The sequence below is a fragment of the Molothrus aeneus genome, chromosome 1, assembly GCF_037042795.1.
Source record: "Molothrus aeneus isolate 106 chromosome 1, BPBGC_Maene_1.0, whole genome shotgun sequence".
Lineage (NCBI taxonomy): Eukaryota > Metazoa > Chordata > Aves > Passeriformes > Icteridae > Molothrus > Molothrus aeneus.
In genome coordinates, this window is record NC_089646.1 from 34392380 (window position 1) to 34406468 (window position 14089).

Genomic DNA, 14089 nt, shown 5'->3' on the forward strand with positions numbered 1-14089 from the left:
TAACACCAAAAAAGCCATCTGTATTCATACCAGTCAGCTATATGTTATCACATTAACTCTGTCTTGGCCTTACCATCTTCTCAAAGAACAAAACCCCCTAAACAACTAAAGTTGCTTCGGAATCAAACTTTTCCTTTTCTTCTTTGTAGTTATAGTCAGACTTACACCAAAAACTTAAAGATAAAAATAAATGATAGACATTTCTAAAAGGGAAGTAATTCCTTCAGTAAAATAACAAACTTGGCAGAAAGGGATTGAAGAAAACAACATAGAAGTAGGTCAGAATTGCCCAACTGATAATCAAAAGGCCATGCTGTGTTTAAAAAGAAGGATCAGAGAGATACATAATCTGCCCACAATACAATTTTTCTGTGGTTTTTCTTCCCAGGCTGATTGCCTATCTAGCTTAATAAAAGAAAACTAACATTCTGGCTGGGAAGCAAGAATCTTGTCTTCTCCATTATATTCTTCAATATCACCTACCTGGATCTGCCTACTTTCTGTTCACAATAGAATTTGGATGAAAATTTTGGCTTCTAGTATGTAGTCAAATCTTGCCTTAGTTCCCAGTTGAAAATTAAACAGATTGTTAGTTTTTGCTCATCACTGATATTCATCAGGAAAATAAAGAATTCTTAAAATGCCAGTTACCTTAACTTTTAGACCGGACAGTAAAAACCTTAAGATTATCACACATAAAATGAGGTTTCCTCACCTTCTAATTCCAGGTATTTTGGAGAAGAATTCAACAATAGAAAGGACTAGTTATGGTTTTGTTTTCAAAACATTAATTTTATGTTTCTGCTCTCCTCTGTCCACAATTTGAGAAGTCTTTCCTGCTCTGTATTATTTCTTACAAGAGACTAAATACTCAGAGATCAATAGTTAAATACTCAGAGATCAATAGTTAGCAACTTTTAAGAATAGACAATTATCGCCCACATTCGTCAGTTGTTATAAAACCAGACAAATCTCTGATTTCTTTTGATAAAGACATCTTATATTCCTCACTTCATTATCTTCTTTTTAATTAAAAGAAGATAATGAAGTGAGGAATATAAGATGAAAAAGCAACAGAACTGCTTAATGACAACCAGTTTTTCCTTAACAGGAAGAAATAGATGAAGGGTAAAGGAATGTGAGCAACTGCACAAAAATGCAACTTTATGAAAGAAGTTAAATTAAAAGGACCACTGTACCATACCCAAGAAAGCTGTTTCTCCAAGCATAACACAAAAGTGTACTCCTAAATCCTAAAAATACTCCTGTTATACATATCTGTAATGCAATTAAACAATAACAAATCAGAATACTGTACATATAGCAAAGAAAAGCAACTTATAGCAACAAGGGTACAAATTGGTGACTGAAACTGCAAACAAAGAGACAACTTGTCCAATATGAGGTAAACTGCTAATGAAGTCTTACCTCCAGAAACTGGGGCATCCATGAAAACTGCTCCTGTACTTTCAGCAGCTTTGGCTAATTCTTTTGAAACTGCTGGATCTATAGTGCTGGAATCTATTAGCAATGAGCCTTTCTTCACTTTCCTAAAATAAAGATTTATTATTATAATTATCATTATTATTTCAGAAGATATTTGCAACTATTACCGTGGCACTGGCTTCCACCAGCATGACAAAGGTGCAGACATATTTTGGTACACTAGTAAACATAAAGTTTTAAACCTTATTGAGCAAGATCTGCTCAGTATGTATACTGCAGTTTTGAACCACTCAAAGCCAAATAAAAGCTGAACACAAAAAAGGATATTCTTCTAAACACTATTAAAAAAACTTACACAAAAAGGTTGCACTAGGAAAATCTTCTGTTACACAAATTGAGCGGTATATATTATAGAGATCACCTAAGATGCATTCTAAGCAACTGCTGATACTGCCTAAAGTTTAATAAATAACAATAAAAAGTTCTTTTTATATATACAGTATCTTAAGTTCTTATATCAGAATGGTCTGATTGCATTATTTTAATCATTCTACAATTTGCTCTACATAAAGACCATAACTAAAACCACAAAAGCCAACTGAAGATTTGAAGTGAAGCATGGAGAAAAATGTTTTCCCACTGATAGCCAATACATTTAGGCAGATCTGTATTTCAAACTGTAGATCACAGAAAGCTCTTTATTTGATAAAAAAATGATAAAATTTTTGAAATTTAAAAAATGTTAACTTTTTTAATGCCCTCCACAACAAAAAAGTTGATTTTTATTCCTCTTTCCATTGAATTGCACCATGATTTCAAGTCCACCTGACCAGCAATCACCATGAAATGGAACACCAGAATTTTTCAGTCATAAAAACGTGTCCCATTTAAAGCTACTAGTGACAGGTAAAGAGATCTACTGCACCTTGCATGCTGTTGGCAGTACAGTGGATTTCACTTAATTGAATTACCCAGATTGCTGGAAATAGTCTCTCAACATATGAATGACCCTACTGGAACTCCAGAGTCAAACAGTTCCACATACACATAACTCATCCCTTGTGCAGCTGCAGTTAGTTTGAACACATGCAAACAAAAACCAGCATAGCAGATAAGGTACTCCATCATCTCCCCTTAATGCTCAGAAGAAGGCACAGTGGCACAGGCTCCTTGGTAACACAGTGGGATGACTGACTCAACCCTTAAACACTTCACGTTATTGATGTTTTCTTGTGTAAAGCTTTAAAAACGTCAGAATATTATGAAAATCAAACCAGTCAGCAAGGACCAGTCACTCAGAGCCACAATTATTCACTACTGCCAAATTACACTTTCTTCTCTTAATACAAAGGCTGAGAAACTGCAGCAGCACAGGACTGCTTTCCACATCCTCTGTTTCCTGCTGGATTTCCCACATCTATGTACTCAAGAGATTTATTGGCATTACTGTATCAGTACGTACTGCCAATCATTCCTCAAACCACTGCCATCATGGGTGCAATTCTCCCACACCTGTTTCCTGAGCTTTTTTAGCTGATCCAATTACCCATCTTCCCTGAAGGGTCTAAGCTATAGATACTTAGATCTCCTCACTCCAACCTTATGAGGAATTAAACTACAGACAATAAGGGAAAGAATCAACTATTCTTATACAGCAAGAACAACAGAAATCCCTCTTTTCTACTTCCATTTTCTTATCACTGCATCTTAATGTTGTACAATCAATACCTAAAAAGGCATCATCATTTTTTGATAATCTAATATACTTTTGTCTTCTTTATGTTTTTTCCTTTATCTTATTAACCTGGATAGCTGTTAAGAACCTACATGATCCTCAAAGGTATCCAGCAGCCTTAGTCAGCCTGCGAAGAGCAGTACACATGTAGCCAGAACAGATTTTAAAATAATATTTATTTTTTGATTTGGCAAGTTCAAAAACTCTGAGCATTAGAATTCTGCAAACTATGGATTTAAGGCTGAGTGGAAATCCCTCCACAAAAGTTAAAAGCCACTGTTTCACATTAAACAAAATCTTATGGTATTCTTTTGTGTAATAAACAGATAAGACTAGAAATCAAGAAAGTCTCGTCACCTATTCTATGTAAATACACTTTAACAACATAAGACACAATGGTGTCTCTTCAGAACATTTAATTGATAGGATTTCAAGGTAAAGAAAATAGTATTTGAGCAAATAATTGTTGCCAGCAAATATTCTAGTAGTACTTGAGTGTAGTACATTAGATTATGGCAAAAGAGCCATGCAACTGAAAAGGCAGATAATAGTTAAGTTGCCTGAAATACACAAAAATTATTATTCTACTGAAAATAAAATAAAGACTTTAGCCAAAAGCCATTCAAAAGCAGCACTGTATGAAAGAACTTATATAATTAGAAATATCAATAGTGACAGAACAGAGAACATTGAATTAAGTGCCCTGAAGGCACAAGAAGAGTTACAACAACAGCAATCATCAGACAAACCTTGAGTACAAGTGTAAATTCTCCAAACTACAAAAAAGTCTTACTTTAGAATTCCATTTCTTCCTGTGTAAACTTCTTTTGCATGGGGACTAGAAGGCAGCATGGTAATAATTCTGTCTGCTCTTTCTGCTACGTCTGCTGGGGATTCTGTTACCTTATAAAGAAAAAAAACCCAAACAATATAAGCTTACACACTTTCTGAAAAAGAGATGTCAGACATGTTTCATGAGTTCGGTTTTAGTATTCACTGGTCACAACTAAACTATTAAAAAAAAAAAAAAAGAAAACACAAGAAAAACTGCTCTCCTATCATGGAAGTTCCTCCACAACATCTGCTAAAGGGAATATGCTTTCATCCCATCAACCCATTCATAAATCTTCAATTCACTACAAACCCTGCATCTATAGAAAATATTGCTCTACCATGTTTCTAAGGAGGGACAACATGAAAGGATTACAAAAATCTCACTTTTTTCTTTGTCTTATATATGGCATTAAGAGAGACGAAGACTGAGGAAAAAAGAAAAAAATTACTGGATGCACCTCTGAGCCTTCACCCTAAAAGAAATCAGATTAACTTATGTTTCTCAAAATATTACAATTGGCATTTTTAAAACAGAAAACTATCAGCTCAAGCATCCTTCACGAAAAAGATCTGAACAATTTTCAAAATATATTATTAGGTATTAGTTGTTAAATAATCATACCTAACTTGAAAGGTATATTACCATTCTGAAGTCACTTTCAGAGGCAGGCAGTATAGTATTTAAGATACATACACAACAAATGAAATATTGACAGCTAAGTTGTGAGTTTCATTTGGAAGGCATTTACCAGTAAGACTTCTGTCCAGTACTGGTCTGAATTAATAAATTTCTTTAAAATTACATTGTTAACACATTAACAGCCCAATTTCCCAATAATTTCCAATATGGGAAAATAGCAACAAACATACAGCTTATTATTTTATCTTTAGCCCACAATGATCAAATCTTATTTCAGTCATTTGTAATTAATGCTGAATTACACCTTGAAGGACTTCTGGGATTCAGCATAAGAAACTTTATGATTTTCATTTAACTTCTGAACAGAAGAAGGGAAGACTGTACATAGTCAATGAACAAGGCTCTTGGGGGAAAAACACAAAGAAACTGGCATGGATGGGACTGAGAAAGATGCAAATTTTGTTTTGAAAGAATAAGTTAATACTGCACAAAACGCCGGGCATACCACACAGTTACAAAAGGAGACATGCTCTAGTTTAAACAACAAAGGTTAGCAGGAATAAACAAGGCAATTATAAGCAGCAAACCTTCTATACTGATTAGCTGATTTTATGACTTGCCTCCCTGGAGATGAGAGAACCCATCTCTTTAAAGAGAAGTATGACACCTTTGTCTTTAGTTCTGTGTATATCTGGTTTGGTTCAGTCTCAATGTGCATTATTAGAGGTGGAGAGAGGAAGTGTGGAATTGGAACCTGAATCTATTTATGTCTTCTTATTTGAAACTATGATCTCCAGTATTCTTAGACATTTGGAGGGTATCAGCTGAAGACTCAGTGGCCCATTTGCATTTTTCAACCAGAAGGTGAAAAATATACTACATTGGGCACACAAATGAAACAGTACATCAGCCTCAAATTTCTGCTTGGCTACATAGATAGAAGATAGCTGGGTTTTGGTTACAGTTTTAAATAATTCTTAAGCAAAACAGGTACAAAGAAGACATAGTACAGAAGTCATCTAAACAGGAGCTCATTTATTCTATCCACATCTTTCAAAATAGTAAGATGCCTTTTACATGAGAAAGTTAGATTAAAAAGGTACGCCAACTGGGACAGTGCTTCTACAACTATACAAAGGAAAAACTTTCTGCTATCTTGAAATAAGTAGCAAAACAAAGTGGGAATTAAAAGTAGGAACAGACAACTCTTGCCTTTTGGTACTGTTAACAAATATGAATAATATTGCCTGAAAAAATATACCTACGTGGTTCAATAAGCAGCATATAAAACCTTTATTTTATTTGGGACTTTCCGTCTCAGAAACAAAGCTGAATGATTTGAAAGCTATTACAAAACATTAAGCATTGGAAATCATTAAGAATATGTGCATAACTTTAAAAAACAGACCAAACACTAATTGTTGATTATCAACATAGACTATACTAGTTCAGAGTAGCAGCCCACCAAGGCCTGTACATGTTCTGATACTTGTTTAGTTTAAGCAAACTTTTGCAGTATGTAACTGGATAGGAGAGACTTTTCTGCATACTGCTGGTTGTTGGTACTGCCCTTACATGCATCTGCTTGTATTTGTTCCAAACTGCTTCCCTATTTTGTTTTACTTATATTTACAGTAAGTCAATTAATTATTGTTTGCCTGAAATGGCATTCTTATTGTAAACTAAAGAAAGCTCTATTTTTATGATGCTTTATGCATCAGGTGACTCCAGTAACATTCTCAATGTTCTAAATCTGTGATAGGATTTAGATACAAAGACCTGTAAGCTGAAGTGTGACATGCAGTTACTCCATTGTGTGAGCCTTCCAACCTTCTCCAAGTTTCACCCCAAGTGGTTCCATATGCTCATGCTCAGCCAGTTTTCCTCTTACTATTCACTTTTAGCAGGTGGGTGGCCACTTTCTGACATGTACCACATCCCAGTTGTTTACTTCAGTGGCTAAAGAAAGTGGATTGTGCAGATTTATGGTCAGGCATCCTGCATCCACCATATACCTTGGTAGCAGCACTGGCCTTAAAAGAACGGACATTTGACTAAGTTTACTGTCTCTTGGGGTCATTTCACTTCTCTAACACTCCTGATGGTTTTACCCTTACAGCCAGACCAAAGAGAAAGCAGCCCTTAGAGCCCAGTGTTCCTTCTACAGCAGTTTCTACAAGGCCCCATGGACCCACAAGTTTTCAATTCCTGAAAAAAGTGCTGGAGTAGGATTTACACCTAAAGATCAAGAAGAGGAAGTTATGTTCACATATTTTCTTTAAATGTGTTTTATTTGTATTTAAGCCTAGCCATGTATTCTCTCAGTGATTTATGATCTTAAAACATCCCTTGGACTTTATTTTTAAAGGCACTACAGTTCACCTTTATTATCACATGTCGCGTCTTGCAGTGAATGCCAAGGATTCTATTACAAAGGCAAAAAGCTATCAACATGGGCAGCCACAGAAAAGAGATCCCACTGCAGAACATGAATTAAAAATACAACCAATAGTTCAAAACAATCTCTTCCATTTGCCCAGTCTTACTCGAGACACGTCTGGTTCACGCCTGAGGGTCTTGGCTGCTTTAACAAAATAGGAACAGGAGCTAGGAAGAGAGGTGAAAAGCTTACTTTCCCACTTAAGGCCAAGATTCTGTAATTATTCAAGGCGAGCTGCAATTAATTACTAACAGCTGTGTGGTATCATTTTATCTTTTAGGAATCTTGATCTTACCTCATTATTTAAAACAGTTGCAATTAGTTTCAACAGTTTAGACCTTCAAGGCACACAGTTCCTCTGTCTAGACCTACCTAAAATTTCCTTGCCACTGCTGCAAAATTCCCTTCTATCCTCTGCATTGTTACATGACATGTTTATTTTTGCATTGCACTCCTTTTTTCTGTGTTTTAAGCACGTATCCATTTGCCCACAACTGTCTAAATTGTGACAGCTTTGAAGTATGTCAGAACCATTTAAATGTGTTACAGACACATAGAAATGACACAACCATCTGAGAGAATGGGGCTCTGAGGGTATTAACAGATTAAGAAAAGTAATAGGACTGGCTGGAATAGGGCCAAGATTTTGCAGGGTATATTGCAGGAAGGTAAAGCTCCCTAATATAATCAATTTCCTTCCCTCCTTTTTCCTTTTCATTCCTTCCTCTTCTCTCAGCATATCCTTCCTCACCTCCAAGAGAATAAGCACTTAAATAATTAGATTTTTCCCCTGCCCCTAAGGACTACACCTTGAAGCAGCAGGAAAGCTCATATGTCCCTATAACCCTTACAGCTATGCCAGCAGGAATTTTTAACTAGGGTCATTTAACCTGAAAAGGTCAAAGCAGGAACCAGATGAAAAGCAGCCCACTGGCCATCTAGACCTGGGGGAGAAGGAAGCAGGAGAAAGCAGGAGGTGATAGAACAGGCCATCAACCTACTGTCATAAAAAGTGGGGGGAAAAAGACAGCTAGACAAGTCTGACAAGGCAGCAATTCCAGCTAACATAAGGAAAATTACTTGGCATAGAGTCATATCTTTCCTCTACCTGAAACCTCACAGATTCAGATTGTATTTATTGTGCTGTTTCAGTTCTGATTGTGATCTTAACCAAGAAAAAAACTCAGATTATTTAGTTGCATTGCGTGCAAGAACCATTCAACAGACACAGCAATTGCTGAAATAAAGAAGTTTATTACTATACCTGAGCACCCAAGTCTTGAAATTCTTTGCAAGCTTCTGGGAAGACATCATACACAATAACTGGATATCCATGTTTTACCAGATTTTTTGCCATTGGATTTCCCATGTTACCCAGCCCAATGAATCCAACCGGGGTTTTGGAAGCCATAGTCCTAGAACACACTGATTTCAAAACAATAAACATCAATATATTTGTATTTAGGATTGACATACAACAATGACATACTAAAAGCTACCACATAAACTGTTTTCAATTATTTTAACATTTTTATGCTTTAAAACAGAGCAACGTGAATCCTATTTTACATAATTTAAACTTTAAATTATAGCATACATTGGGCCACAAATACCATCCCACAATGATTTTTCTACATATCAAAGAAAATTATTGTAATTAGGAAAATGTGGGCATTTCAAAAAAATACAGTACTTAAAGCTAAGATCCAAGAAGAGCTCGAAAGTAGACTTAAAATATGCAGGATTGTCTGTGTTTTATTATGTGTCTAAATTCTAAACTGGATATGCAAAGACCAATTTTATATATATTTTACAGACTCTTTATTTGCAACTTTGCTTGCAGCCATGGGATGCAGCATGTGTTCCCTAGAAACAGACAGAAGCTGCCACTTTACTTCATGCAGCCCCTCAAAGATTCTCTGATCCTGCAATCAGGTACAAGCCACTAACCTAAAGGTGAAAATCTCCATCATGGCAAATCCTTTAAGCCATGCAACCACAGTTTAAATACTGAAAATGAGAATAAAATATAGTTTAAAAAAAATATGAAAATCTTTACAGGAATAACCTCTGTATTCTATTTACTGTACCACCAAGACAGAACTATAAAGCCTAACCTACAACCTGTGGAAAACACTACAGTTCCAGTCAGTTACCTTTTCCCAGAAGTTACTGAGCATCAAATTCTGGATAGGAGCAGCATTGCAGGCATTCATCTACTGCAATCACTGTCTCATCACTCTAAACACTCCGAATCCAAAGGCAACACAATTTGACAGTGACTAGATTTCTTTGCCAATTACATAAAATACTTTCTCCTTTACAACAAAGGAAAAAGTTATGCAGAATAAATACTAAAGTATGTGTCAACTAAGCAGACAGAAACAAAGCTAACTACAGAAATACTCTAGCTCTAAAGTGCACATACAGAAAATGTGCCTAAGCTGGATCGAGACTCTAAGAGGTCTCAATGCTTAGCAAAGAATCCTCTCTAGGCCAATAACACTTGATTAATCATTTTAAAGTCTTTCTGACTTTAAGCTCCTTCTTAGCCAGCAATGGTCATGCTCTTTCATCTGCAGCACTGTTTTGGAAGTGCCACATTTAATAAATCAGGTTTGTTGAGAGAACTTTGGTCTGAGACAGTTTCCACAGATGCCTGCAGCAATTACATAGCTAGAGAAGTAGCACAATTTCAAATAAATCTGCGCTGGGAAAATGCTTAGTGAAAACTGAGATAAGTCAGGAAAAGAGCCCATTGCTTTTTTAAGATGTGCTACATGTCAAAACCAGGGAACAAATGAACAAAGAGCCTAAACCAGCATCATCAGCCATAACAATCATCTTAGAATCTTCTTCTCATTGTTTCTATGAGTCAATCTTCCCCAGTCCTTCGTTTGCACTAATCTAAAATTGTTCCTTTAGTTAGATCAAAGCTTCCCACTTCCTGAAGAGCTTCAAGCCCTGGTTTTAAGCATCTTTCTTTCTCTAGCCCTTAATACCAGTAGATCTTATTTACCTTGACTTCAGTAAAGCTTTCAGAACAGCCTCCTCTTGTATCCCAGTAGCCAAATGAAGAAAGTATGGACTGGATGGGACTGCAAAACTGCCTGAAGGAAGAAATACTGTCTGGAGTGTTGGGCTCAAATAACAGTGATCAGTAGTTCAAAGACTAGCAACAGTCTAGTTACACATGATGTTCTTTACGGGTGAATACTGAAACTGTTTAAAAGTTTCATCAAAGACTGATGATTAAAAATAAGCACCCTCAGCAACATCATGTGTGACACCAAACTGGGGGGACTGTCTGAAAAATGCAGGGCAAGGCTGCTATTCAGAGGGACTGGAGAAAGAGGCTTCCAGCAGTTCAACAAAGACAAATTTATGTCCTGTACTTGGGGCAGGGGATGTCACTACAGGCTGCTGACTGGCTAGACAGCTGGCAGCTCTGCAGACCCTGTGGACTCCCATCAACTGGAGGTTGAGCATGAGTCAGCAGTGCATCCTTGCAGCAAAAGGTTAATGACATTCTGCACTGCATCAGCAAGAGCAGATGCAGGAGGTCAAAAAAAACAGTCATTCTTCTATACAGCAAATACACAAGAGATGTGATCAAACTGCAGACAGTCCAGCAAACATCAAGTAATAAATATGACCAAGGAGCAGGAGAACATGGCCTATGGGCAGAGGCTAAGAGAGCTGTCTTTGCTGAGCTTGGGAGAAGCAAAGAGTGCAGACTTCTACTACCTATGGAGTGGGAGGAAAGAAGAGCTACAGAGCAAATGAAGCTGAACTCTTCACAGATGTACACTCCAATGGGACATGGGACAATGGCCAAAAGCTGCAGGAAGGAAAATTCTGGCTGGAAATAAGAAAAGCATCCCTGATGTGGAAAAAAGGTTCTGCACTGTAAGAGGCAATGCAGGGAAGCTGTGGAACCTCCATCCTCTTAGCAACCTTAGAACACCCTGAGCAACCTAAGCTAGCTTTAAAGATTTAAGGCTTTTGGAAGCCTTTCTTCCAAACCTTTGTTTTCTTTGTTTCTGTGAATTCCAAGTAACCTTACCAGAAGAATAATTCTCACTATCATACCTAGGCTCATTCTTGCAGACTCTTCACTTTTATCCTGATCTCTTCTTTTCTCACACTATCTCATGGACATCTAACCATCACCTCAAACTCAGCATCTTCAGAAAACTTTCTTGATACCTTTTTCTGCTGTCAGTGCTGGCACCAGCAGTGATGCCTATCACTCACAACAGCCTAAAAGACTCAGCCATGATCTGCTTAAATCTCACTGATTCATCCATCACATCTGAGATCTTAGCTGCTTCAGAACCTGGTCACCTGCCTCAACAGACATAATTTTGCCTTGATCTTCATGCAGGGAATTGAGAAGGACATTTTGCCCATGCTACTTTCACTCCTCCTCTGCAACCTGCCTGCTTTTTCTCTACAATGTTACATAAGACTGCTTTGCTTTGATGACTTTTCAAGACTGTCATCACATCTTAATATTAAGACTTCAGCTGGTAATTAGACTGCAGTGACGTGCCTATTGCCAACATGCATTTACATTGTGCCTCTAAGGCAGCTCTTCACAAGGTAAATATCCATGAAATGAACACATTCTTCTAATATAAGGCCTCCCTTAAAAATTTTTATTTTGCAGTATCCCCAAAAAGGCATGGCAAAAATTAGGCTGTGATACAAGATAACTTGCTGATCAGTACTATTAAAGTTTTGTGTTATTGTATTCCATTATTTCTCCTTTTGTCTGTCTCGTTGTCTGACCATCAATCAGAGACCACTTTCTGTTATGTGCTAAAACATACCCAAATCCATGGGAATTGGGACTGTTGGAGAAGTAGTTCAAATCCTGAGTCAGTTTCTGACTTTATTTTGGCTTAACTTTTCACAGCCCAGTATTACATAAAACACCTGAAAATCAAATAACTTGATTAACCATTTTGAGAAATCTTCAGACCTCCAGGTACTCAAACAGAGGAAAACTGGTTTAGAAGACTGATTAAATTAGATTACAGATGTAACAGAGATGTTTTCAATTAAATTTGAACCAACTACATTTAGATGCATGGCATATTTTAAATGACTACTTAAGATAGTGGGGATTTGCCAAAAAGAGGATGTTTTAAAAGAATATTCATGTTTTCCCATTAGATGATCCTCCACAGGTGATTTCACAAAATGTAATGTCCAGCTCACATATGTTGACACTTTTTAGCATCTGACATGTAGCACAAACTCAATTTTGAAATAATTGTAATTCAAACATCTAAGGATTGATATTCTGAAAACCACATCATGTATGCTAACTAATCCCTTCAACTGTATAAGCATATTTGCTGAAACTGTCCCTGTGGTATTGATCCCATTTTACTTTGACCATAAAATCCAGAGTAACCTGCTGCAATCACATGGCTGGAAAAATGCCCAGTCCACACTTAACTTCTAAGAGAGGTCAGAACATCAGAAGAGAAGCAACACAATCTACTTTTAAAATAATCACTGATCCCATGTGCAACTAATTCTCCTTCCCTGGGAACAGAAACAGCAATACAGATTAATCTGTAAATCAAGATAATTGTGAGCAAAACCAGCTATAACTATATCGACTCCAAAGAAACTGGGCTTTTCCCAGATGATTCTTCATTATTCTCTTCAGGGAATATGTGCTTGCAGATCTCATGCCTATGAAAACTCAATTGATGAGGAGACCCAATTATGACACTCTCACCAAATTTGGGCTTATGGTCAATACAGATAAAATACAAATTTTTTGCTTTGAAAAGTCAGCCTACAATAGAAAAATTTTGCCTAATGTGCAGTTTCACAAGAATTTTACCTTAAAACCAATTTAATTTAAAAAATCAGCAAGGATTTACGAATCTCTTGAATGTTTCTTCTTGAACAAAATGCAACTATTGGAAGAGTAACTTCAGAAACGCACAGATTGCAATCCTGTCTTTAGAATACCTAGCCTGTCAATGACCTAAAATTTGTCTTTTCAAGCTTTATATAAAGATACTGAAAGCAGTTTTCTTTTGAACCTGGATGATGACAAGTTTAGATCATTTTAGATGTTTACATTTCATTTTACACTATCTCCCAAAGTAACAAGTCTTACAGTTTCAAGAATGAATTCCAATTCCAGGGCTGCCCTGATTTCACTGCACATACTTGACTGCACAAGCACTATAATATGCAGAACTGAGGACATCTCTTTGTAATCAAACAAAAAGAGACTAATAGCTGGGTAGAAGCACAGACAGCAGACTTGGAAAAAATCCAATGTGCTTGTACTCTAACTGGCCAAGAACAAGACTGAAAAACAAGTAATTCCCAAAATATAATTTCAACTATATTACTAAATTCTTGGCTTTATAAAACTTGTTTTGAACCATATTCACCAAATGGCACAAGGATGAGAGTCCACACAGCCCCATCTCATAAGAGATTCTTAATCAGAATGGTTGTAGTTCATATTAATATCTCGATCTCTCTGGATCAGTGAATATTAATGATCTTGACCTCTCTGGATCCTCTTTTTCAATATGTGAGATTTAACAGGATCATGGGGAGATGCTCAGAGTAAGCTCAGCTACTGAAGCTGCTGGTTTTGCTTGGGGCTTTATGAGAAAATACACATGAAGTCACTTGACAAGGAGAAGGAACACGATGACAATTCAATATGAGCCACTAAGGGAAAGATTTTCCCACTGATTTAGCATCTGAAGTTCAGGTACAAGCACAACAGAAGACATCATCCCTTTTCTCTTTCCTACTTTGAAAGAAAGGATCAGAGTGAGCTTCTGTGTGGACTTCGGTATGTAATTTATAAAACCCCTACTGAAACTAGATCCTGGGAGGGAAAAGGATGAAGAAATATAGAAGTTAGAGAGGCCAAAGGTACAAAGGTAGAATCCTTCTGCTCCTAGAAGTTTTGCCAATGGAATTTAAATTGCCCCATAGT

General features: G+C 36.7%; 1 protein-coding gene across 1 annotated transcript in view; it reads right to left on the reverse strand.

Annotated features, from left to right (window-relative positions):
• The window catches only part of HIBADH (3-hydroxyisobutyrate dehydrogenase), an 85997-nt gene that overhangs the window by 69105 nt on the left and 2803 nt on the right, over positions 1-14089 (reverse strand). Inside the window, exons 2-4 of the mRNA XM_066569039.1 lie at positions 8360-8520; positions 3975-4084; positions 1429-1550 (exon numbers count right to left, since the gene is read on the reverse strand). Of these exons, the coding sequence (XP_066425136.1) occupies positions 1429-1550; positions 3975-4084; positions 8360-8520 (393 nt within the window). The remainder of the gene's footprint in view (positions 1-1428; positions 1551-3974; positions 4085-8359; positions 8521-14089) is intronic.